This window comes from Sus scrofa, chromosome 5, assembly GCF_054392235.1.
Source record: "Sus scrofa isolate SSC_HxYL_T2T_F1_AM1 chromosome 5, Sscrofa_HxYL_maternal_Yorkshire_Landrace_v2.0, whole genome shotgun sequence".
In the NCBI taxonomy this organism is placed as follows: domain Eukaryota; kingdom Metazoa; phylum Chordata; class Mammalia; order Artiodactyla; family Suidae; genus Sus; species Sus scrofa.
The window spans coordinates 19,318,910-19,345,345 of record NC_139387.1 but is presented as its reverse complement, the minus strand read 5'-3'; the positions used below and the strand labels follow the sequence as shown (position 1 = coordinate 19,345,345).

Below are 26,436 nucleotides of genomic sequence, written 5' to 3'. Positions count from 1 at the left end.
TATTCACGGCGATGCCATTCCAGTCGCTCCACAAAGCTGGCTCTCCCCCAACCCTTGCCTTTCACCGCCTTACTCGCCTCTTTATTCTTACTCATTGCTCCCCTCTTCCCCTTTTCCTCAACAACTGGATTCAAGAGGACAAGAAATGGAAACCTTCCAGCGCCCCCTCAAGCCAAAAATATCTGGAGTGACAGCAGATTTTTAAAAGCTGGATTTCTAGGTAGTGGAGAGTCCTTAAATATTAGCCATTGGTTTCATCAACCTGGTTGTAGCTCAAAAATGGGCCTTTTTTTTGGAGTCCTGGACATGCTGTCCTGTCCCCTGACCCAAACATAAATCTAAGCGGTCCCCAAAGAAAGGGCCCTCCAGCCTCCTTCCGTGCTTTGCCAGGGGACCACTCGGGGTCCGCACCCAGGGGGTGAACAGGCTCCTCCTCAGGCTCGCCGGGCAGACCCCACAACTTTCCCCATCTTCCTAACTCTCCTCTCCATGTTGGGAAGGGAGTCACCTTGGCTCAGCCCCGAGGTTCAGGCTCAAAGAACAGCACCGGTCTGAACAGTTACACAGATTTTATTTGTCACCCATTGAGCACAGGAAGGTCTGGGCAGGCAGAGGTGTCACCATCACCTCCGCTGGTTCACACAGACCATGAGACTTGGTGGTCGGGGGTGGGGCGGGGGTGGGGGGGGCCTGTTCCTACCGCAGCTCGCTACGGGATTAGCACTACGACGCATTGGCTCTTGTTCTATTTACACCATGGAGTGTGGAGAGGGTACATTTCTTACACTAAAAATATATACTTTGGAATCTCTAAAACAAAAATATCTCTATCTCTACAGGAGACCTACTAGAAAGAACATAGAAAACGAGGGAAATGTACCAGCACCTCAAGTGGTCCCTTCCGTGGGAAGGTTGCTCTGCTCTCCACTCAACACCATTTGCTTGGGAGGGCGGCTGTATCTAACCAATCAGACAGATAGACAGACACAGACAGATGAGAGGGAGGCTTATTATCATCTTGGAGGAGTGAACACAGGAGGGAGGTGCGGGGAGGAGGATTTTGGCCTCTTTTGCAAAAGGAGTAGTTGCACATTCAGTTTGGTACTTCTGTTTCCAACGTTATTGCTTGTGTGAAAACCCTGCATGCTGGAGTCAACTGCGAAGCTGCTGAGAACAGCCCAAACTCTGCTGATTGCTGCTGGGCTCGGGCAGGCTGTGGGTGGTCGCTTTCTCTCTCTCTCTCTCAGAAATACTAATGCCATTGGACAAGACAGAAGAATTCTGTTTTCTCCAATGCTGAAAGTGGGCTGGGTTTAAGAAAACGCTATCCTTTTTCTTTTTAGAAGGATCAGAAAAACCATTTCATTCCCTTTGCGCACAGAATCTCCTACGAGTTAGGCCTCGGGAGGAATCATTCCACTTTCTGAATTTTCCCATTAAAAAGATTCACATGACCCTCCTTTTCCTCTTTTCAGCTTCAAGCAATACAGTGACTTCACACTTCTTTTGGTGATGAAGATTAGCCTCCTTTCTGGTAAAGAAATGCGAACTGGGCCAACTAGGCATTCTCTGTAATTAATACAAGACACCAAGGGCACCAAGAATCATAAAGAGTAGATTTGGTAGAAAAAAATCCCTTCGATTTGGGTTTGGAATGTCTTTCTCATACGCTGAAACACGGATGAGCCTGAGGGCTTGCGAATCCTTTGTCCCTCATTCTAAATAAGGCAAATAACCACCAAGTCCCCTTTTTGAGAAGCTCCAGAACCAGCCAGGCTCCTCACCTCTCCCACCACCTCCAACTGGCAGTGAAGGACCTGTGACCAAGCACTCCTTTTCTTTCCAAAGAGAACTTGAAAGATGGAGGAAAAGGCAGAAAGGAGGGGAAAGGGAGCTTGAAAAAGCCGGGTCAGTAAAAGGGGGAAAACTGAGGATGATGGCACATTTGGTCAGCCCAGGGCCAGGAGGAGGGATTTTGACCTTGCAGGAGGCCTGAGAGCTACAACCAGAGGAAGACAAGACGGCTGAAGACATCCAGTGCATGCTCAGTGTCCTGCCAGGATGCAGCTGGGAAACCTGAGAAGTCTGGGGAAATGCGGTAACAGACTAGCAGAGATTGCTTAAAAATCCTTGGAGGAGGTGCTAACTCTCCATGGAAAGAAGACATTTAGAGAAGCTGATAAAGTAGCAGAGAGAACAGACCGGATAGTATGTGTGATGCTGGTTAAAATGAAAGCCATGGACCCTGAGCTCAAGCTTTCTCCTAAGCTTCAGGAAAGCCTGGCGACTCCAAACATGGACACTGACATTGACAGAGGAATTTCAGGGAGAATGGCCAATTCCTCCATGAAGACGGAAGTCCAGAGCGCTGCGTAGGTGGAAAATAAAGTAGAACTGGGAATTCTTTTTTTGGATGACCAGAAACCAGATTCCCCAAACCAGAGACCTCTTGAAGGTCGCGTTTATCATAGCCTGAGATGTCAACCACATCTAAGACTTGGCGTATACCAGATTTTTTATCAAACACCTATGACTAATTGAAAAGCCAGTCATATTCCAGACAAATAGAGACTATTTATAACATTTTTTGAAAGTATATGGTTCCCTACCTCTCTACCCCAAAGGCAAATGCGTATGAACAAGGATATAGGAATAGGAGCTGTGTGCAGCAAGGACCAGCTCTCCCAAATACTCCAATAGCAGAAGTCTGAAGTCATATATACCTAAAAGGAGCTAGCCTGCATTTTCTGCAACCAAACATATTTGGCAGTTTCACAGCATATTTCTGCTGGCCTTCACCTTCTCCCTAGACCAACTCTTTTCTAAGTCAAGGGCTGGGAAGGAACCCACCCACTTAGTGATGCCAGTTCTTCCCCTTAGAACTGAGATTCCACTCACCATCACTTTCTTAAATCCCTGGCCTCCCCACCTCCCTTCTTCTACACTACCAACCTATCAGGGCATTGGCTTGCCAACACTCAAACTATTCTTGAAATCTCCCCTTGTCCTAAAAGAGGTGGCCCACTTCTCTGGCCCAAACAAGCCTTGGTGCAGAAATTCCCTAACTACCTGCCTTGCTTTCTACTCCTCAATCAGTTCCTCTGTAATGTTGAGTGGAAACACCTTTTTCAAGACTAATGTGCCTGTATTTGCCCTCAAGCTATTCCGTCAGAGTAGAGAAGGGATGCCTTAAGTGGGAGAATAACCTTATTAAACCTTTTAATATCCCCACAGTCTAGGTGCATGAGGCTGTTTAATAACAGCGCTGAAATCTCATGGGTCCACATTCATCTGTTGATAAACACACATGCAGACACACGCACATACACACATGTGGCTGTCTCTTCACCATCACTCCCAGTTTCCTACCCTACAGACCACCCAGCTTAACTCTGCCACCCATGGTCATGGCCGCAGACCTGAACAAGGAAGCAGCCAGGACTGAGGTGGAGTGCTGGGTGGGATGTGGGAAAGACGAGTGAGGAAGAGTAGGGAATGCTCCTACCACCAAAGTGCGGCACAGATGAGGCCACCTACTGCTGGAGGGAAATCTAAGAGCCTAAAAACTGGCCCAGCCTTTCCAAGCCAACCTTTTGAAGGTGCAGTAACCTGGGAGGGTCTGGCTCGGGGCGCATGCACTACGCCGAGTTAACAAAGACAGGTCCCCCACTCTCCAGAAACCTGGTGGCACAGGGCACCACAAGACCTCAGTGTGTGAGGTGCGCTGAACTGTCACCTAGTTCTGTCACATGATGTATTCTTTCCCGTTCTGTGCCTTTCAGCCACACTGAGGCTGCGACATGGGAGCGGAGGCAGTAAGAAAAGATGGGGGAGGAAGGTGGAGGAAGGTAAGGGTTTGTTCTAAGGGAACAGAGAAGATGAAAAAGGAGGCAGGCTCAAGGAAGCAGCCAGAGAGGGACAGGGAAGATTAGCAAGAAAGCTTTTCCCATTGACGGGTTGCCTTTCGATTTTTTTCTAAATGGGCAGGTAGGTGGGTATGATGATTATTACATTAATGCTAAAGTGATAAAATGTGAAGCTTTGGCTCGCAAAGATTTTAATGCCCATAGAGTTCAAAGAAGCATGCCTGTTCCTGTCTGCACCATAGAAAAGGAAGCCGAGGTTGTCCCTAAAACAGCCTGGTGGGTAGAAATCAGACAAACCAGGAACAATACCCACAATTCAAAGGGATATCATTTTAATATTTGAAAGCAGCGTGACGTTCAGCCAGTGGCACTGGTACGGCCATACCTACTGGTAGTTTACAGCAGGCATCCATTCTGAATGGTTGGTGTCCATCCCGTACCAGTTGTTAAATATTTTGAAAATCATCTGTGTATTAAAATAACTGTGGCTCCAGGAGATAGGGAAATATGAAAGAAATGCAGGATTCCTTCAATATCAAAGGTCCTTAAGAATAAGACTAGAATAGACTGATCTATTTTTGTCGTCTAAAGAATACCAAACTCCAAGAAGTTATGTAGCCAACTCTTCACCTATGAAAGGAGCACACACCGAGAGTCCCACTGGATAACTATTTTCTAGGATGGAAACTGAGCTGATCCGATTCCCTGGGTACCGACATGCTTGCTAGTCACGTTCTGTGCACAAAGGAAGGGAAAGTCTATACACATTGGAGCCCAAACCCTCACTATTCACTGCAACAGAGAAGACGAAAACTATAGTTTTAAACTAAATACCAAAATTAATTTCACCACTTACAGTCCATTTCCCAATGTGGCTTTTTACATCTGAAAGTCAGAATAGTTGTCCACAAAAAACCCTCACGATGATGAAGCAACCACACGGCTGAAGGTGGTTTGGTCCATTGAGTTGAGGATGGTTTGCTACTAAGGCAGCTAAGGAGACATTACGTAAGCCCCTGGATCTCTCCAGGAGGGGAATCGGAATGTGTCTTTAAGGGACAGCAGCAAGACACGGGTGTTTCCACAACACGGCCAATAAAAACACCTCATCTCCCTTTCTACTCACAAACAACTACAATCAAACCTTTCCCAGGTACCTAGAAAGCAGACACCATGACCATTCTTCAGGCTAGGAAGTCCTTCCTGGTATCTAAACTACTTCCTTCTGTAGCAATTTAGGTTCGTTCTTTTTCTATCAACAACACCGAGAGCAGCTGCTCATCCTCACTCATCATGACTGATGTCCCCCTGAGCCTTTTCCTGTCTAAGCTAAGCAACTCCAGTGTCCCCCTTGGCCCCTTCATCATCCAAGGTTCTCGCTGAGTTCTGCAGGCTGCTGCTAGGGAGCGCTGAAGATGCGCCCGGGTCAGAGGCATCTTCTGGCTGCAGCGGTGGGCGCTGCCCATGCTCAGGGCACTGCCCCGCCTAGGAGCAGACCCTCCTGACAGCCTCTGGGTCTGACCAGCATCCCCCAGAGTAGGCAACCAAACCAAGGCTCAGGGCTGCCCAGGAGCCTGCAACCGCCCTGGAACTGGAGAGGCTTCCCTTTCTTCTCTGCTCGCCTTCCACTCCCCGACCTCATCCTGGGGGAAGAGGGACCTCCCTGAGGCAATCCTCAGAGGCAGAATGGATCCGTATGGCTCAGCAGGCCAGCAGAGGGTTTCAGAGGAAATGTCTGGAAAATGGGAAGCTGGGTCTTCAATGGTGGCGGTTCTGAAGAGAAAGAGAAGGAAGAGAAGTGCCAACAGGAGGTAGACTTCCGCTTCCACGCTCACACCTGGCGATGCCCTCCGACGCCCATCACGAATAACTGAAGGCTCGGCATGGCTTGGACAGGACCAAGGACAGGGCCAGGCTTGGGCTCGCTTCTCAAGGAGACTCGCCATCTTCTCTGTAACCAGAACTTCCCTGAGGCACCTCACGGCCCACAGCCTCCAGCCCAGCAAAGACTTTTAGTTGAAGAGACTGAATAAAAGTGTTACAATTAGACAAAAAGGGAACACATGATTCATTCCTGCTTTTAACACAATACTTTGAAGATGTCACCACAGTTTGGATCTGGCTATATTTTAAGTTCATTTACAAGTAGACGAGTTCTCAACTAAAAATAACCACGTGCGTTATACATTTCAACAGCTGCCTGGATTTTCCTCTGAAGGAAACAAGATTCTATATTTCACACGCATTCAGCACAGATTTATTTTAACCCATTCGATGAAGAAATAACCCACCACTACCACCCACTGGTGGCTGTGACTTTGCAAAGCACACCAGTTTCTCCTCAGAGCAGCCTTCTGAGTGAGGCAGTTCATTATTATTACCCTATTTCATGGCTAAATAGACCAAGCGCCAGAAACAGTGGCCTGCCAGGTTGTACACGGAATTAATGGCTGGGCCAAGCTTCCTAACCTAGCCTAGTGCTTTGTTATTTTTAACTAGAAAAGTTGCCTCTAATAAGACCTAAGATTTTGCCTTCAGTTATCTGATGACTTAATGTCTGGACCAAATTAATCATGTAATTTGGGTGCAAAGCCCACCTGCGTGTAGGCAAAAATGTCTCAAGTCTTTCCATTTTTTCAACAACCAGGTTAAAACTGATCCACGCTAATGACGAATGATATTCAGAATTTAGTTTCCAAAATAAGAGAGCAGTTACAATGTAATGTTTCAAAATCTTCACTTGGCAATAATTCTCATTATGGAACAAGTTAAATAGGTTAAAGTCTATCAACTTTAAAAGTCAATACTAGCCAATGGTATTTAAAGTCAATACTGTCAACACTATTCAGATATTTTAAAGATTTTCCAAGGAGTTCCTGTTGTGACGTAGCAGAAACAAATCTGACTAGTATCCATGAGGATGTGGGTTTGATCCCTGGTCTCACTCAGTGGGTTAAGGAGCCGGCGTTGCTGTGGTTGTGCCGAAAAAAGGTTTTCCAGTTTGTGTGGCTTCAGGTAACCAGATTTTGAAATAGGAACTAGAAAGAGGATTAAGGGAATGAAACAGATACAGCAAATTTACATCCCCAAATCATTTCGTCCTGACTTTGGGCCTGTGTAAATGGGCAGCTCAAAGCGGTACATAAGCTCAAATAGTTAGAAAACATTTTTACTTTTCTTAGGCTGATAGCTATTTCTGTGGGGTTAGCAGCAGTCCTAGATGTGCTATTAATAGATAAATTCAGTTTTACAACTAAGATATATTTTACTTTCAACATGGTTGCTATTTTTAAAAGCCAGAAATAAATAAAAATCAGCAATTATAGTTTTCTTTACCTCTTTTCCTTTGTGTTTCCAGAATTCATACTGAGAGCTTTCCAGACTGTGGTTTTCGGCATTTCATCAGATATATTAATCTCAGAGGGGTCACACCTGAAACCAAGGCTTCGGACAGTCAATGTCAGACAAACGGATAAGAGACATCGCGGTCTCTAACACCCACCACCCGCCAGAAGGGAAAAGAGGAGGCCCGGGGGAGCCTGTCTCGCAGCTCTCAGGAGCGCTAGAACAGATGGCTGGGACGTCGAGAGGCAAGGTGGCCCGGGAGGTAGGCTGAGGGCCTGGCTGGGGCTGTGAGCAGCCAGCACTGCCCCCACACTTCTGCTCTCCATGCGGGGCTCTCTGGGGATGCTTTAGGAGCTGCCATTCACTAAGCCTCCCCCCGTGCCAGGCACAGTGCTGAGCATCCTTCGTGCACGTTCTCATTTACATGGCCAAATCTTTTCCATGTGCAGTTGACAAAGGACGGTTGCAATATATTCTCTTCACTGTCACAGCATCGGAGATTATTAACATCCTCATTTTGAATGTGCAGAAACCAAAGCTCGTAGGGTTAAGAGACTCTCCAAGGTGAAACATCCGTAAGCGGAGAAACACGACCTTGAATCCAGTCCTTGGTCTCTAGAGACCCCCAGGACTCACCGTTTTCTACATGCCAGACTGTCTCCTTCTAAATGGCCAAGAGGAATTTTGTGGCGCAGTGGGTTAAGGATCCGGTGCTGCCAAGGCGGTGGCTTGGATTTGATCCCTGGCCCGGAAACTTCCACATGCCTCGGGTATGGCCAATAAATAAATAAATGGCCAAGAGAGGAGACAGCATCTGCTAGAGAAGGAATATGGCTCATGCTTTGGCACAGAGAATACGAAGCCTATGGCTCCTTTCATGACAACTTGCAGAAAGTTTAGTTAAGGACCAAAGACTCCATTTCTTTGGGATCAGTTAAAAAATGAGGCTGGGGGATAGGAAAGGAAGATACTGATCAAAAGGTACAAACTTTTAGTTATAAAATGAAAAAAGTCTGAAGACTTAAGGTACAGTATGGTGATTGACTATAATAATCATGTACTGTACACTTGAAAGGTGCTGAGAAAGTAGATCTCGAGTGTTCTCAGCACACACAGAAAAGAAGGGTAAGTATAGGAGGCGATGGATGTGTTGTTACTTTGATATATATAGTCACATATATTGGTATGTATTATTTTTATATATATATATAAATATCATGTCATAGACCCTAAATATATACTCTATTTAGTGGTTAAAAATAAATATATATTTTACCTTCGGTCATGATATATAAAAAATATATATGTATCATGACCAAAGAAAAGACTTGCCTCATCTCCCCCTCAGTATAAACCACAATCAATTCAATAATTCAGCAGTATATTATTCAGCATCTAGATGACCCAGATTCCCGCTCTCTTTCTTTTCCGTCCCCTCGCCACTTCTGGGCTTCTTTTGTTTGTGTGTTCCTCTTCCAAAGCAGAAACAAAATACCAGGAATAAACAAATGGATCAATTAGGTTTCCACTGATTTGGGTGAGCCTCCAATTAGACAGACCAAAGGGCTAAGATCACTGGCAGAAGTAAGGAATTTCAATTTGGCTCCTCCTGGGTTCCTAGGACTGTAGATGCCATGAGCTAAGCTGGAAGAAGGGGCTGTCTCTGCCTCACTGCGATCCCCAAAGGCTGGCCTGAGCTCGGGCATGTCACACCCAGCAGGCTGAGAAACAAAGGCTACATGCCACTCATCTTTGGAAGGTGGCCGAGAAAGGCTGAAGGAGCACTGGTTTGTGGAGTACGAAGACTAGGGTTTGAACCTTGAACTTAGAAACACTGAACCTTTCTTAGAACCTTACTTAGAAACACTGTGTGACCTTGGACAAATGACCAAGAACTCTCCAAGTCTCTGTGTCTTCACCAAACAAGAGTGGATAGTGAGGCTTACATCACGGAGTTGTTGTACAGGGTAAATGAGAGCACGCGGTAAACCTTCTAGCACAGAGAAGGTGCTCAGCACATGGGCTCCCTTCCCCCTGCCCTTGTGACTCCCAGCACCCAGCACAGTGCCTGATGCATGGCAGGCCCTCAGTAAACCGATGAAGCAAAGGGGTTTTCACAGGTTGGAACAGCGAGGCTGAAGGTTTAGCTCTTTGGACCAACAGCTGCCTTTGTGACCCCCCCACCGCCACCCAGAGCTAGAGCTTTCACAGAACAACCCGAACAGTCAGCTCCTCTGTGTTTGGGGAGATTTACCTGAAACTGCTGTTCTTTCCAGGACTACTCAGTAACTTCCTGCTCTCTAAGGGGAACTTGTCTCCTCCCATTTCTAACATTTTCTCAGCCTCCTAGAAGAAAGGGAGATATTATTTTATCCTGGACCAATGAAACCAATAATCTACAGCAGCCCATTTTTCAATCACCATAATTTTTACCTAATTTTCTTTCACATGTGTTATAAGAGCATATAATTATTTTCATTCATAGATTTGACTCACCACAAAAAGAGAGACCACCCAATATCTGTACCTATGGAATAGTATTTTTTAAAAAAGGACTTGAGGGAATTCCTGTTGTGGCTCAGGGGTTACAAACCTGACTAATATCCATGAGGATGCAGGTTTGACCCCTGGCCTCACTCAGTGGGTTAAGGATCTGGCGTTGCCATGATCTGTGGTGTAGGTCACAGATGCAGCTCAGATCTGGCATTGCTGTGGCTGTGGTGTAGGCCAGCAGCTGCAGCTCCAATTCAACCCCTTGCCTGGGAACCTCCGTATGCTGCAAGTGCAGCCCTAAAAAGGAAAAAAAAAAAGGACTTGAATCTGGGTAAACCTTTAGATACAACTACCAATTTACCAGAAATATAGCGGACAGAAGAATATGTTAAATGATACCAATGACGTATTTAGTGAAATCTAAGTGGCAGGAAACCCCATAAGTCAGAGACCCAGATTCTTCAACAAAAAGAAAAAAAGACAGAAGGGGAACCCCTAAAGAGATTTAAGAAACATATTAACCAATTGTAATATATGGGCCTTATTTGGATCCTGATACAAATGGTTAAAAATAATAACAAAGCAACTGGGTAAATATGAGTACTGACTGTGTTTGAAATGTTCCATAATAAAATACACACACACACACACACACACACACACACACACACACACACACAGAGGGATATTATTCAGCCATAAAAAAGAAGATCCTGCCATTTGCAACAACGTGAATGAAACTTGAGGGCATTATGCTAAATGAAATGTCAGAGAAAGACAAACACTATATAATCTCATTTACATATTGAATCTAAAACAACTGAAGTCCCGGAGACTGAGAACAGGTCGCCAGGGGTTGAAGGTGGGGATGGGTGAAGAGGATCAATACGATGTGTAAGTTCTGGGATGGAATGTACAGCACGGTAGCTAAAGTTAACAATCCTGTGTCGTGTATTTGAAAGTGGTTAAGAGATTAGATTTTAAAAGTTCTCGCCACACACACACACACACACACACACACACACACACACACACGACCATGTGAGGTGACAGATGTTGTTAACTCACCCTGTTATGGTAATCATTTCACAATATGTACATATATCAAAGCATTGCACTGTACAGCTTAAACTCACACCATGTTATATGTCAATTATATCTCAATAAAGCTGGAGAAAATAATACAAGGTTTTTAAAATCCAAGATTTTAGAAAAAAATCCTTTAAATTTCAAAGGACACTATTTCAGGCACTAACTGTACTTTGCTACACATCCACTCTTTGCACGTATAGGCCATTGATTGAGGGTCCACTGAGTGGATGGCAGATGTCAAGTGCTGACGGAAATGAGGAAGGACAGAAAGTCCTATGTGAGCTACCTCTGCAAACCGCAATACCATCTGCAATGAGGCATGTATACTCTCAGAAAACAATAGGTTCTGTATACTTGTCAAATTAGATCTTTGGGGAGAATATGAACCATTAGATCTGATAATAAGAGCAGGTTCTATATTCATATTCTAAGTGTGAACCTGGTGAATAGACTGTAGACAAACAGAGGGGGCAAAAACAACTGGTTATCAAATCTGAAAATTAAGGACAGCCATTGGCTGAGAATGTCTTTGGAGTAATCTTCCCAGCTCCTAAATATAACCCTTTGGGATTCCAGACATCCTGACTTTTCATGTGGCCCTTCCTATGTTCTGTAACTTGAGGCTGCCCCAAAGTGTACAGTTGGTACAAGAACTATGACCTCTTCCTCCTTGGCCTTCTTTTTGGCATCATCCAACTTCTTCTTTTTGCTTTCAGGCATGAGATCATCTAACCAGCTCAGCTCACGCTTAGAGAAACAGAGATCCATGACTTTCCTGACAAAGACCAAGGCCAAAACCTGAGGAAAAATAAAGAAAGTGAATTAAAGGGGCTCATTTCCTTCCTGAAGTTAAAGAGCAAAGTCTTATTTTCTCAGCAGACTAGGTCATGTCAAGCAAAATCAAACTCAAAACAATCTTAAGAGCTGCCTTCGGAGTTCCCACTTGATGCAGTAGATTAAGAATCCAACTGCAGGGAGTTCCCATTGTGGCTCAGTGGTAATGACTCGACTAATATTCATGAGGATGCAGGTTCGATCTCTGGCCTCGCTCAGTGGGTTAAGGATCCAATGTTACAGTGAGCTGCAATGTAGATATGGCTCGGATCTGGCACTGCCATGGCTGTGGCATAGGCTGGCAGCTGTAGCTCCAAATCAACCCCTAGCCTGGGAACTTTCATATGCCATAGGAGTAGCCCTAAAAGACAAAAAAACAAAAAACAACAACAACAAAAAAAAAGGAATCCAACTTCAGCACTGCAGCAGCTCAGATCGCTGTTGGAGACTCAGGTTCAATTCCTGGCCCAGCACAGTGGGTTAAGGATCTGGCATTGTCAGCTGTTGTCAGTTGTCATCTGGTGCTATGGTTGTGGCACAAGTTGCAGTTGTGGCTTGAATTCCATCCCTAGCCCAGGGAACTTCCGTATGCTATGGGTGTAGCCATTAAAAAGAGAGAAAGAGTTGCCTTTTATTGAGGCTCTCTTTGTACCAGGTACTAAGTTAACTATATTATATACAATATTTTATTTAACTATCACCATAATAAGCCTACAACTTATTGATCCCCTAGCTGAACTAACTTAATTCCTTCACTGAAAAGAGAAACCCTTTATCTACAGATGGGCCTAAGAGCTGCTTCCCCTGGTTTGAGGCCAGCAAGGGTTACAAGGGCAGCAAGGGGGTGGAGGGCCTCTCGAGGAGCCGGCCTTGCTGGGGCCAGCCTGCCCAACCCCAACATGGGTCACCATGCAGTGAGAGGCCTTAAGGACCATCTCTGCCTATGCATTTACTCACAAAAGCCATGCTTGATGCCTGAATCATGGATCTCGAGTGGTTTTTGTCTCTGCCCCCTGGCCTGGCTTGACACTCATTTTATAAATGAGGAGACTGAGGCCCAGGGAGAGAAAATGACTTGCCTAAAATCTGACAGCTAATTTCCTCAATATAAATGACCAGCGCCCTTAACTGCAGCTCCACTTTCTCCCTATAAGGGCCATTTCAGCCAAAGAAGAACCCATAATAACCCAGAATGATCTGCCTGGCTAGACTGGTGTTCACCTTGTCTATCTGGGACTGGATAAGGAATGAAGCAAATTCATTTCCCCCTAATTTCAATAACCATTTTCCCAATAAATCCAAAATTGATAGTATCCCTTCTAGGAATTGCCAGGAATTTGCTATTTCTCTAACCATTTACTCTCTGACCACAACACCCAAATTCCAACACTACGTGTACTCTGATAAAACTGAGAAACCCATCAGGACGGTTTATATCTAGGAGATTGGGGGAAAGAAATCTCTAGTTCCCTCACCCTTGAATATTCTCCCAGTAAGACCAAGTTCAAAAGTACCTACTAAATGAGTACCAGACATCACCCTCACTGCCTTTTCCCTCTTGAGGTCTGTCCTAGAGGAAACTTTCAAAAAGCCCGCTGAATTCTCAGCATCCTCATGACACAGGGTGAGCCAAAGACAGGAAGGCATCAAGGGGAGAAGATGAAACAGTGAGCTGGTCACGTGGCAGGACCTACCATCACCCTAGATTTAGGGAACAGCTTGTCACCTGTTGCATCACACAGTTCAGCTGTCCAAGTCCCCTTTCCAAAGCCCCTTTAAAAAGGAGGGAAGGATGTCCCAGTCACCCACTAGTGTGAAGCCAACCTCTTCCCTCTTCCAGTGGCTTGAAACAGTACATTTTCATCGATACGGGCACTTTTTTTTTTTTTTTTTAATGGCTGCACAGATTGAACCCAAGCCACAGCTGCGACCTATGCCACAGATGCAGCAATGCAGGATCCTTAATCCACGGAGCTGGGCCAGGGATCAAATCCATGCCTTTGCAGCAACTTAAGATATTGCAGTCAGATTCTTAACCCACTGTGCCACAGTGGGAACTCCAAGAAACTTCCGATTGCAATAGATTCTAAATGGAACCATATTGCTTTGAGATAATATGCAAATTACTGCAAACATGAAGAATCCTCCCCATGTCACATTCATGAGAGAGAGAGAGATTGATAGAAAGAAATACAGATAGGCAGAGAAGGAGTTCCCGTCATGGCTCAGCGGGAATGAATCTGACTAGTATCCATAGTCGACCCCTAGCCTGGGAACCTCCATATGCCGTGGGTGCAGCGCTAAAAAAAAAAGACAGATAGGCAGAGAGGCCGACTGATAGCCTTGAAAATAAACATGGAAAACTACTACTCACATGCATCCACACCTCAAGGCCCCCCCTAAAAATGCTGCTCCTGCCAAGACCAAGTAAAAAACAAACTCACCATCATGAAGGATTAATATCCAGAATATAGAGAGAGCTAAAACTCAACAACAACAACAAAAAACCCACTTTGGGTTGTTCCTGTTGTGGCTCAGTAGTAACAAACCTGACTAGTATCCATGAGGACACAGGCTTGATTCCTGGCCTTGCTCAGTGGGTTAAGGATTCCATGTTGCTGTGGCTGTGGTGTAGGCTGGCAGCTACCACTCCAATTAGACTCCTAGCCTGGGAACTTCCACATGCTGCGGGTGCAGCCCTAAAAAGACAACAACAACAAAAAACAAACAAAAAAAACATTATTTTTTTTAAATTATAGGTGATTTATACTCTTGTGCCAATTTCTGCTATACAGCAAAGTGACCCAGATATACATACATATACATACTTTTTCTCGTATTATCTTCCATCATGTTCTATCCCAAGAGACTAGGAATAGTTCCCTGTGCTACATAGCAGCATCTCATTGCTTATAGAAACACATTATTTTAAAATGGGCAAGGGACTTGAATAGATATTTCTCCAAAGAAGTTACACATAGCCAATAAGCACATGAAAAGATGCTCAACATCATTAATCATTAGAGAAATATAAACCACAACAAGATACCAACTCACACCCATTAGGATGGCTGTTATCCAAAAAAACCCACCAGGCTACAACATGGATAAACCCTGAAGCTGTTATGCTAAGCAAAACAAGCCAGTCACAAAAGGACAAATACCAGATTCCACTCACATGAGGTCCCTAGAGGAGTCAGATTCATAAGAGATGGACAGGAAGAATGGTGGTTGCCAGGGACTGAGGAGATGGAGAAACGGGGCATTATTGTTTGATGGGTACAGAATTTCAGTTCTGCAAGATGAAAAAAGCTCTGGAGGTGGATGTTGGTGATGGTTGCACAACAATGTGAATGCACTTAATGCCACTGAAATGTACACTTAAAAATAGTGAAGATGGGAGTTCCCAAACAGTGGGTTAAGAACCTGACCACAGTGGCTCGGGTTGCTGTGCAGGCGTGGCTTCGATCCCCCACCAGGAGGAGTGGGTTAAAGGAGCTGACATTGCGGTGGCTGTGGTATAAGGTACAGCTGTGGCTCGGATTCAACCCCTGGCCCAGGAATTCCTATGTGCCGCAGGTGCAGCCATTAAAAAAATTAGTGAAGATGGTAAGTTTTATGTTATATATATTTTATCACTATTTTAAAAAAATAATCCTAATACCTTTTAAACTCACCATCATTGGAAAGACGATGGCAGCTGGAGACGCCTTGATGACCCAGAGCAGGACGAGGCAGGTCAGCTGGATGAGGGTGAAGAGGTGTACCTTGCGCAGCGGCACGTGCCGCAGGTAGATGAAGTCCGGCTGGTGCTTGGCAGGCATCCCAAAGAGCTTCAGACGATCAAAGAACTGGGAGGAGGGAACTAGCATTTATTTTCAGGTGGCTTCTCGGGGGCCTTGTTAGGCCTGTTCATGTGTCTTACATCACCTGCTCCAAAAGGTAGGTGAGACCTTTTCTACCCGACAGAAGTAGAGACTGAGTCTCAGAGAGAACAGGTAACTTGGCCAAGGTTGGCAAGTGACAGAGTCAAAACTTGAATCTATCTCTTCTAATTCTGGATTCCAACTTCCTTCTAGCTCCAAGAGATCTTTCTCAGGGAGTATGGAAAGAGATCTTTCTCAGGGAAAACAAAATAAGGCCATGACATCTTTCTGCTTAAAAGACCAAATCTCTTATTTGTTCTTTGAAGAGTCTGGAGCTTTTCGTTGATTATTTATGGTAAAAAGATAAAATGAAACCTCAGAACATTCTGGATATAGAAAATATGACCAGCCTTATAGGATGAAAATGAGGACAGAGACCCAGAGAAATTAATAATCTGCTCAAAGTCACATCAGACCTCAGTGTAGAAGAATGACCCCTGGGCAGTCCAAAATAGCAAAGGGAACCAGCCACCAAGAGAAGCAGCCACTAAGGTTATGTATTGTCCGGGTACCCAGCTAATCATTGGCAAGAGCCTGCTTTTTTCTGTTCACAGGACTCAGGAATGAGTTGACAGATGGGAAAAGACAGAGCAGCATGACAGGAAGTGTTACCTGCTTACCTACAGCAGCTCTCACTACTCCCAATCTCCTTACCAATGAGCCCCCAGTTAAACCCCCCTCACGCTTTAGCCAAGAATTAAAACTAGTGTTGACCATGCATGGAAACCAATTTGGCTCTTGAACAACCTTTCAAATCTAAGTTTACCAGCATCTTACAAAGCACCTAGTGTTTAATACATGCCTGAAAATTGTCTGTTGAATAACTGACCAATAGCTGGAACCATGACATTGAGCCAGGCCACCCTGGAAGTCTCTATGCCCTCATGCTGACATGACATTTTGCCCAATGTCCAAAGAAATGCCTCAAACAGTTTAACTAGAAAGACTAGGAAATGGTTTCCCAAGTTCCTCTCCGGTCAGGACAGGTGAGCTCTCAGAAAGAAGACATTGCCTGGCTCAACCATTCAATACCTGAATCCCCTGCAGTGAAGACACTCCCATGTAGAGGAAAACTCCATAGAGGACTGGCATCGGGATGAACTGAAAGGGCAGAAAGACCAGAAATTAAATTCAGGGTCACAGCACACTCAATATGATCAAAACTTCCAAACCTCCGAGAAGGAAGCAAAGTCACAAAATCGCTACATAAATGCTGCATTAGTTTCTGCTGCCTTTATATGATTTAGAGGGAGAAACAAAAACAGAAGCTGACAAGGATAAAAATCATTTTGTTCTGAAATGAAATGATTACACATAAGTATAATCTGGTCCTGGTTAAATCACAGGCCTCACGTCTTCTCCCCATCTGGCTCTTCCTCCCCCATGGAAATCGGCACGTGCGCTCGCACTCACATGCACGCACACACACACACACACACACACAAACACACACGCATGCACGCACCCCTCTTTTATAGAACTGACACCTTTTATGGCCCCAGCGTGCTTCCGCTGTGAAACTCTGCTGTCTCAGAACCAATACCTTTTAAATCTTTTGTAATCGCACACTCATATCCTCAGGGTTTTGGTGTATTTTAAATATAGACTAAAAACATTTGCTTTTTTTATTTACCAGAGAACTGCGGGCAGGAGTAGGGAGGTATCTTATCAGAGGAGGAGTGATGTGGCGAGAAATACCAACATTATTCCATTGCATTGAACATACATACACACTTAGGTTACATCAATCTGGGTGACTTTCTGAACAACTTTATAAGGTAGAGGAGGGAGGCCTACAGCATCAAGGCGAGGAAAGTCTCATTACAAAGACTAAACTCAACATGTTTTTATTCCAGGGCTAAAGAACATTGCCCCAAACCATTCTTCTTTGATTTGAAAATCCCCATTGGACTCTACATTGTTCAGGTTCTATGGTGAATAGACATTTGGTGCTAAATAACCTCGTTTGAAGATCTACTGGAATGGTTTCCTAAAAGAACCCTCCTGAGACAGTTATAGGAAGGCCGGGCAACGCCCACTGCCATGCCGTCATGGTTACACTCCCAGAGGGGCTGCGACTTTGGGCTCCCCAGATGGCATTTAGATCAGAGGTGGGGGTGGGGGCAGGGCTGGGGGCAAAGAATGGAGAGGGGTGGGGCCTGAGGAGAGGGGATAAGATTAAGGGGAAGGTGGCTCAGAATCCTTTCTCAGCTCTCTCTTTTCTCGCCCTTAAACAGCATTTAAATAGGTAGCTGAGGATTCACCAAAAAGAGGGGAAGGAGGCAAGGGAGCAAAGCAAGTGCCCCGGAATGGGTGGGCTTGGTGACAAGAGGGTTCCTTTTCATCCCATTTTTCCCAGATGCAGGCCTTACACACACAAAAATTTTTTTTCTCATGTTCCCAGTAGCTTCTATCTTTCCAAAAATCCCCTTTTAACCCATCTCACACCAGCTACTGCCCACTTTTCTTTTTTTATATATATATTTTTTATTTTTTCATTTTTTTATTACTCAAATGAATTTATCACATCTGTAGTTGTATAATGATCATAACAATCTAATTTCACAGGATTTCCATCCCACAGCCCAGGCACATCCCCCCACCCCCCAAACTGTCTCCTCTGGAGACCATAAGTTTTTCAATGTCTGTGAGTCAGCATCTGTTCTGCAAAGAAGTTCTGTCTGTCCTTTTTTCAGATTCCACATGTCAGTGAAAGCATTTAATGTTGGTGTCTCATTGTATGGCTGACTTCACTTAGCATGATAGTTTCTAGGTCCATCCATGTTGCAAAAAATGCCGGTATTTCATTCTTTTTAATGGCTGAGTAATATTCCATTGTGTATATATGTACCACATCTTCTGGATCCACTCCTCTCTCAATGGACATTTAGGTTGTTTCCATGTCTTGGCTATTGCAAATAGTGCTGCAATGAACATTGGAGTACATGTGTCTTTGTGAGTCGTGGTTCTCTCTGGATAGATGCCCAGGAGTGGGATTGCTGGATCAAATGGTAGGTCTATGTGTAGTTTCCTGAGGAATCTCCATACTGCTTTCCACAGTGGTTGCACCAATTGACAATCCCACCAACAGTGTACTAGTTGGCCATTCTGGCTGGTGTAAGGTGGTACCTCATCGTGGTTTTGATTTGCATTTCTCTAATAATGAGTGACGCTGAACATCTTTTCATGTGTTTCTCGGCCATCTGTACGTCTTCTTTGGAGATGCCCACCTTTCTGTTCCACTCCACAGAAAAAGCCTCTTGAAAGAGTGGGCTGCCCACACTCTGCTTCCTCACCACCTCTTTACCGTCAGTCCCCTCTCAGGTGGCTTCTGCTCTGCTGTTCCAATGAACCTGCCCTTGTCCAGTCACCTTAGGCCTCCATGTTGCCAAATCCAGTGGCCTGGGGGTCTGATCTTCATCTTCCCGGACAGTTTCTAGCCAGCTTTTGCATGGCTTCCCTGCTGGACACCCTCCTGGTCCCCGTCGCCTGCTGGGCAGCTCTTTGGTCTCCATTTCTGTCTCCTCTACCCGGCTCAACCTGACTTCCGAGTCCTGGTCCCCTTAGACCCTGCTCTGCCTCTGAGCCTCCTTCCTTGTAGCCATCCTCCTCTCGGCAGGTCTCATCTACTTCCGTGGCTTTCAATACCGAGGGCATTGTGGGTGTGCTGCTGACGCCCACATTTACATTTCTAGTCCAGAACCCTCCTCTAGCTCTTCACTCAGATGCCCCCCAGACATCTCACTCAAAACCTGACGCAGGTCACAAATCACTTCCTCTTTCATGCAGTCTTCTCCATCCGACATGCCACCCAACCTCCATCCAGGTGTCAAGTCAGAAACCTAGCAGGCATTTGATTTTTTCCCATTTTCCACACCCCATTCCCTGTTCAGTCAACCAGCAGGACCTTCGGTTCTCCTCCAAGATATACAGAAGCCATGCCTTTTATGCATCCCTGCTGCCAATCTCCTCATCCAAGCCTCCATTATCTCTCACCTGTTACAGACTCACTGGTCTCTCTGCCTCTATTTTACCTTGACCCTAAGAACTTATTGTCTAGACATCAGCCAGAGAGATCTTTTTAGAATACTAAATGGGTCATGTCCCCCTCCTGTTAAAACCCTTGGAAGGTTACCTTTACCAGTGTCACAAGGCCCTGCAGGATCGTCCCTGGCGACTCTTCAGTCTCATCTCACTGCACTCTTGCCTTAACTCAACACCCTTGAGCCACACACCCTGGTATCTCCTAGAACACACATCACTATTTCCCACCTCAAGGCCTGTCTAGACTGCTTTTCTCTCCCCCCACCCCCCAGCCCAATGCCCTCTGCCACCACCCATGGCGTGGTTGGCTCCATCTCATCTTACATACCATCTCCTTAGAGAGGCCTTCTCTGAGCACACTAATAAAACACATCCCCTTAATTCTCTACAGTACCACAGAGCACTGTATATTTCCTTTTATCACACATCATATTCTGTAGTTACCATGTCTGTTGTCTTAACTTTCTTAAGTACATTTTATCTGTTTTATCCCACAAGAATGAACTCCTTCAGGGCAGCTATTTGTATGTGTGCCTATTTGGCATACCACTGTTACTCCCAGCATCTAATAGCATTCCTGGCACAAATGAGGCACTCAGAATTTTCTTAATGAATGAATGAATGGTTACCTTTAATATAGCTGTCATGAACACTGAGCAGCCCATCAGCACAAAGATCATGAGGCCTGTCACTCTCTGTTCTCGAATACCCAAGAATTTGGGCTGTTCTCCGGGGGCAGAGCACTCAGATTCCAGTTTGAGGCTGTTCACATGTGTGATGGACAGGACAGTTGCAGCCACGAACCAGGGCAGGCCCATGATGGAGCAGACACCCAGCATGATGGCCACCATCAGCAGGTCCAGGTGGTAGCCACATCCTTTCTGTGGGGAAACAGAGTCTCCGTCACCATTAGTGGTCTGGCTGTAGTGGGACATAGGACAGTGGGCCAAGAGGCCCAAAGCAGGAAGGCAGGTATGGATAAGGAAGAAGAAGTCCAGGGATTCCAGAAGAATATTCCAGCGCCTCCTGGTTTGGAGGGAACAGAGAAGAAAAAGAGAAACCTTAGCCTGTCCTACACATGCCAATATCCATTTTTTATTCCCATGCCCTCTGATCTCACCCCAAGTCTCACGAAGAAAAAGATGCATCATTTCTTGGTAGATTAACAAGAGACCAAGCCACATCTTGACCATCCTAGATGGTAATCCCTACAGGAGCTGTAGATAAACAGGTTCCTATGAACACTCCCCCATTCCTTGCCAAATATGGACGTTGTCTGCTCTAAGGAAAGAAGGAATAGAAATGAGGCATGAAGTCTTTCACTACTGGCACCAACTGTACCTCCTAGGTCCTTGGGCTCAGGGTTCTGTCTGGAGACCTTAGTCATGGACATCAACGGAAGAATACCTGTCTCGAGAAAACTGTGGCCCAAGCGCTGACCTGAATCTCAGGAAGATAAGCCCAACCCAGAGCAAGTGTCTACACAGGGACCATCAGGAACTCTGCCCGCCCACCTCCCCCATGGGTTTGAGAGGAGAGTAATGGACTCCAAGCTGCCTTCACATCACACCATTGTGCTCTACTCATTTCAAACCAATCTTTGTCATTGATGGAGGGATGGGAAACACTGGGAAGCCCTGTATTAGCTCCTCCCAGGACTACCTTTATCTAGGTTCTATAGTTCCTGGTCTAAATGGCTTACCCTAAAGTTAAAAAACAAAACAAACAAACAAAAACCATAACAGGCTGCCATTATCAGTCCTTCTAGGTCAGAACTTCCTGTTACCTTGAGTTTGTGTTCCTTCCTGTTAATGATGACAGCTGTGATCTGCTGATCCATGAATATTAAGATAGTGCAGAGAAGAGCTGGGATAATTGCAGCTATCACAGTCCACCAGGGATTGGGGCCGATGGGACTAATAATCCACCCTCGATCATCCCTTGTTGGCTAATAGGAAAAAACAAGGTTTTATTTTTGTATTTTAAGTTAACTATAGTCATTAGGGCAAAACAGATCAAACGGAATCTCACTCTTATTCTTGAATCCTTTAAAAAAAAAAAAAAAGGCATAAAGGAATTCCCTGGTGGCACAGCAGACTAAGGATGAAGCTGTGGCTTGGGTTTGATTCCTGGCCTGGGAATTTCCACACGCTGCAAGTACGGCCAAAACAAAGAAAAAATCATGAAATACAATTCCTTAGGAAATCTAAGACTTCATCCCAAATCCCCTTTGAAAGTCAGTCCTCAATTGTCAGCTTCTTACAGAATATTCATTAATCCTTCACTTCCTTCCCCTACTCTCCAAACTCCTGTGTTCTCTGAGACTTTATCTCAACATTAGTACAAGTAAAATATAATTAACAACAAAATTTATTGTCAAAAAAGAATTTAACAATTTCCAAAGACTAACACCCACAGTAACTTTGATTATCTTCCGCACTGCTCCACTCCAGTAGCCATATCATGTATGTCCACAGCACAAATAAAGGCAAAGTAAAGCCAGGTGCACGGAATCTCAGGGGACTGGTCCAAGGACCTCTTGGACCAGTGACCAGCAGTGACACACGGGTCCAGGCAGTGGACTTGACAGAGGAGCCCAAGACTGCTGAGCTTGGGGACTTGTGTGATCTAGGACCCTCTCCAATGCCTCTTAGCAGTGTAAGACACTGTTCATAAACCCTATTTGGGTGTTTGTAAAATACCTAAACCCTCCTGGATCTCCACAAAACCCCATTCTGGGGGAAAAATGCACTTTGTCTGGCAAGTAGTGATGGGGGATAAAAGCCAGGGATACAGATGGGCCCAGTATTCACCCAAACTCAAGGAACAAAGCAAAGACTGTTATATCCAAAGCACTTGGACATGTATTTGTTATGACTCCAGGATTCAAACACCCTTCGATAACGTCACCAAGTCCCATATTACGAACAGGTTAGGTTCTGAAAGTTTACAGAATCTCTCTCCTTAGTAACAATGTTCTGAGTGGTAGTTAAATTGTTAGGCCAACACAAAAACTTCCTAAACCCTGACTGACATTAACCCATTAGTAAAAGCACTAGCCTTCACACTGGATCTTGGTCACTGGGGGCCATGCGGGGTAATAGGGAAGAGAAGAAGAAGAAAATTCCTTCTCTGCTTCCTAAAAGCGAGGCCTGCCAAGGGCACTGTTTTCTTTGACATTCTCCCATTTCCCCTCTCATCTCTGCCACCTCCCAGAGGCCTTCTTCCCAGATGTCCCAGAAATCCAGTACCTTCTGACTCTCTTAAGCCTACCCTTCAGGGAACCTCTCCAAGGACAGCTTAATGTTCCCAGATTACTTAGTGTTACACAAAATTCATTCCTCCTGCAGGGCAGACCTCAGCCACGTATTAGAGAAAGAGCTGACGGCACTCATTCACACAAAGATGAGAATGATATATTCTCAGAGCTATTATATTTTTAAAGAAGGTGTGTTTTAATTCATCGATTTCTAAGTGGTGGCATTTCCGTGAATTTAACAAAATAAAAATTTTCAAGCAATATGGAAAAAGATATTTTTAACCAGGCCTACTTCAGGGAGAGGGAGAGAGAGGGAAGATGGAGGACTGTGCGGGTGTTTAAAGTTCCGGGCCTCCTCCTCCTCCCCAGCTTCCTCATTCCCCCTCTGCTGGCTCTTCTCCAGTCCCTTCGAACTCCCAGGTTTTCTCCCCTCTCCACCCTGTGGGGATCTAAGGAACTGAGCTCAGCTTTTCCATCTTCTCAGTTTACTCAGTTAGTGTCCCCACACTGAAATCGATTTGGAGTCCCCAGCTTTTGACAATTTGTTTTACTTTTTTCGTATAAGTTTTTGGATAAATATTATAGAGAGTTCTACGAATGATGAATTAGGGCTGAAGAGATGTCATGATTACTCTAGGGGGGCCCTAGATCCTTGAGGGCTGGGATCAAGGCCTATATAGAGCCTTTTCATCCTTCCCGCTGCCCTAGCCAGCTGATGTCCAGTGAGGTGCTGTGAACCAGATTTGTGCCAGAGACCCATGTTTCCACGGTCTCTGGTATGTATCTGTGTAAAGATGCACATTCCATCATTTTAAATCCTCATATGTTAAAAACAATAAGCGGCACTAATGAAAATAAATAATACTTTTCATTCATTAAACAGCATTAGGTTTTCTGTTCTCTGACCTGAACTCAGCCAACCCTGAAGAGTTTGTTTTTCTCAATGGTAAGGCATGGGGAGCAAGGCTCAGATTTAGAGGACTGCAAAATTCATGATTAGGATCAAGAAAGGCCTTTGAGAAAACTCGGGACCAGAGTCTATGAAACTACATAAGGGCACCAAGTACCTGAGATCTGTTTACCTTGAACACACTGGGAACTTGAAGCTTTGGTGATGGGACTCCAATCAAAAAGTCAATAATCACCATGGTGAAGATGGTGAGGAAAACAGCAAAGTCACTCACCATGGAGCGGACCTGGCATGAGAAAGGATTGGAGACGTGTTTTAGTAGGTTCACTACGAAAGAAAAGACTCAGGTGTTGTAAGAGGCTTAAACGTCCTCGGAAGAAAAACTACTCTTGCGTATCTCATTAAAAAAAAGATCAAAAATATTAAGAAGCAAAAATAAATAATGTATCAAATGTACTACTTAACTATTTTCAATAAACACTATTATATATCCCAAAAAAATCCTCAGAAGGATGCTTTAATTTCATGGTTGAATTAATACAAGCATATTGAAACAATAGGAATATGCTAACATGCCCAAATTAATACCCCCAAGTGTGGCTATGACAGGAGAGAATGGATCCTCTAATAAACTCCACTGGAACCCACTTCAAACTCTCATGAGTTCTGTGGTGAACATCTAGGCCCTGCATTCAGGGAATAGTTCTGAGAACCTGGGATAAGATTTCCTGGGACCAGCAAGGTCCAGCTATGCCAGCCAAGAATCTCCAGCAGCACCAACTCTTCTTCTCTCCCAGACCCAACACTGACTGCATCTGCAAGTCCTGTTGACTCTGCCTTCAGCTCACACCCAGGATTTGAGCCCTTCTCATCTGGCACCTCCTGTACCCTTTTCCTACTTTGTTTTTCTCCAAAGCAGTTATCACCATTTTGCCCCTAAGAGGACTGACTAACCCATTTTATAGCTTAGTGTAGTTTTAATAGAATACAATGTCCAGTGCCCACCGTAATCTGATTTTTTTTTTTTAATTTTCTGGCTGCCCTGCAGCATATGGAGTTCCCTGGCCAGGGATCAGATTGGAGCTGCAGTTTTGACCTATGCTGAAGCTATGGCAATGCCAGATCCTTAACACACTGTGTCAGGCTGGGGATTGAACCTGTGTCCCAGTGCTCCAGAGACATTGCCAATCCTATTGTGCCATAGCAGGAAATCCTTAACCTGAATTTTTTTTTTTTTTTTTTTTGCTTTTTAGGACCGAACCTGTGGCATATGGAGGTTCCCAGGCGAGGGGCTGAATCAGAGCTACAGCTGCCAGTTTATACCGCAGCCACAGCCACATGGGATCTGAGCCTCATCTGTGACCTACACCACTGCTCACGACAACACTGGATCCTTAACCCAGTGAGCGAGGCGAGGGACCAAACCCACATCTTCATGGATGCTCATCGGGTTCTTAACCCACTGAGCCACAACGGGAACTCCCCATAATCTGAACTTCTAATGAGACAGAGCCAAATACATCTTAGCCACATATAACATCACTAACACCTTAATCTGACCTCACTTTCCTTTGAAACCCGAGGTTTCCAGCTCCCCTTCCCTGGTTTTGTTTGTTCTCCTCTGAATGTTATATAAATTCTCTGAACAGGTAGCTGCTCCACCATGAAGCCCACCCTGACCATCCTGGGGCCCAAAGTCCCATGGCACTTACATCCCAGGTTGGCATCTCCCTACTTACTACTGCCTCCTATGGCCTTGATGTAGCATGGGTTCCCCCTTCCTATCTGAGACCATATCTTTTTTTGAATTACAGACTATCTTTACTGAGATATAATTCACAGTTTACAGTTCATTTTATTATTTTTATTTTTATTGACACACAGTTAATTTACAGATGTTTCATGTGTACAGCAAAGTGATTCAGTATATATATATATTCTTTTATATAACACATATGTAATATAATATACATACAATATTATATATACATAATAATATAATATATATATATTCTTTTTCAGCTTCTTTACCATTACGGTTTATCACAGGATAATGAATATAGTTCCCCGTGCTACACAGTAGGTCCTTGTTGTTTATCCATTTTATTTATAGTCGTGTGTCTGTTACAGAGACCAGATTTTAAATTTCCTTTGCATCCCCCATAGCATGTAACCCAAACCTGAGCAAGTAGTCGTTACACAATTGACACTTGTTAACTATTTGTCCAGACCCAAAACAATGACTCAGAGCTTATTTGACATGTGCCTCGCTTAACCACTATGCAGGCTCACTGAGGTCTGAATGTGGGTTTCAGTTGTGAAGATGCGCACAGACAATGTCTAATCAATTGAGCCCCCCACCCATTCACACATCCTGCTCTGCAAATGTACCTAAGTGAAGCCTCACATACAGAAAAGCCACCATTTCCTCCTGACTCCAGCTCCTCTTCAAAGCAAAGGCCTCTTTAGCCACTCTACCCTCAGCCTCTAATTCTGCCAAAACCGGCAGACAATGCCATCTGCATCAGGGAGAGGTGACTGAGGCTCGACACCATCACGCAAGCCCAGTCAGGAGGTTTTGGCCTCTGCTATCATTGTGACCAGTGATCTCACAGTGAGCTATTTTAAGGGCCATCCCTGGGAGGAGACTCTGGGGTCCCCTCTGTA

General features: G+C 44.8%; 1 protein-coding gene and 1 long non-coding RNA gene across 23 annotated transcripts in view; both read right to left on the bottom strand.

The window, feature by feature from the left end:
* Nucleotides 1–26,436, bottom strand: part of LOC146403181 (uncharacterized) — a 329,068-nt gene that overhangs the window by 7,303 nt on the left and 295,329 nt on the right. The gene's annotated exons all lie outside the window — the stretch shown is intronic.
* Nucleotides 553–26,436, bottom strand: part of SLC4A8 (solute carrier family 4 member 8) — a 79,186-nt gene continuing 53,302 nt past the window's right edge. For 6 of the 22 annotated variants that reach the window (XM_084955593.1, XM_013988273.3, XM_021091660.2 and 3 more), the window contains 9 exons: nt 23,927–24,055; nt 21,387–21,548; nt 20,230–20,481; nt 16,589–16,657; nt 15,308–15,481; nt 11,457–11,594; nt 9,466–9,557; nt 7,203–7,298; nt 553–5,639 (listed from right to left, as the gene is read on the bottom strand). In XM_084955593.1, coding sequence (XP_084811719.1) covers nt 5,423–5,639; nt 7,203–7,298; nt 9,466–9,557; nt 11,457–11,594; nt 15,308–15,481; nt 16,589–16,657; nt 20,230–20,481; nt 21,387–21,548; nt 23,927–24,055 — 1,329 coding nt within the window. In that variant the 3' untranslated portion in view covers nt 553–5,422. Of the gene's footprint in view, nt 5,892–5,973; nt 6,905–7,202; nt 7,299–9,465; nt 9,558–9,637; nt 9,979–10,197; nt 11,595–15,307; nt 15,482–16,588; nt 16,658–20,229; nt 20,482–21,386; nt 21,549–23,926; nt 24,056–26,436 lie in introns of those variants that run through there. The other 16 variants (XM_084955594.1, XM_013988274.3, XM_084955591.1 and 13 more) reach the window with 6 other exon arrangements.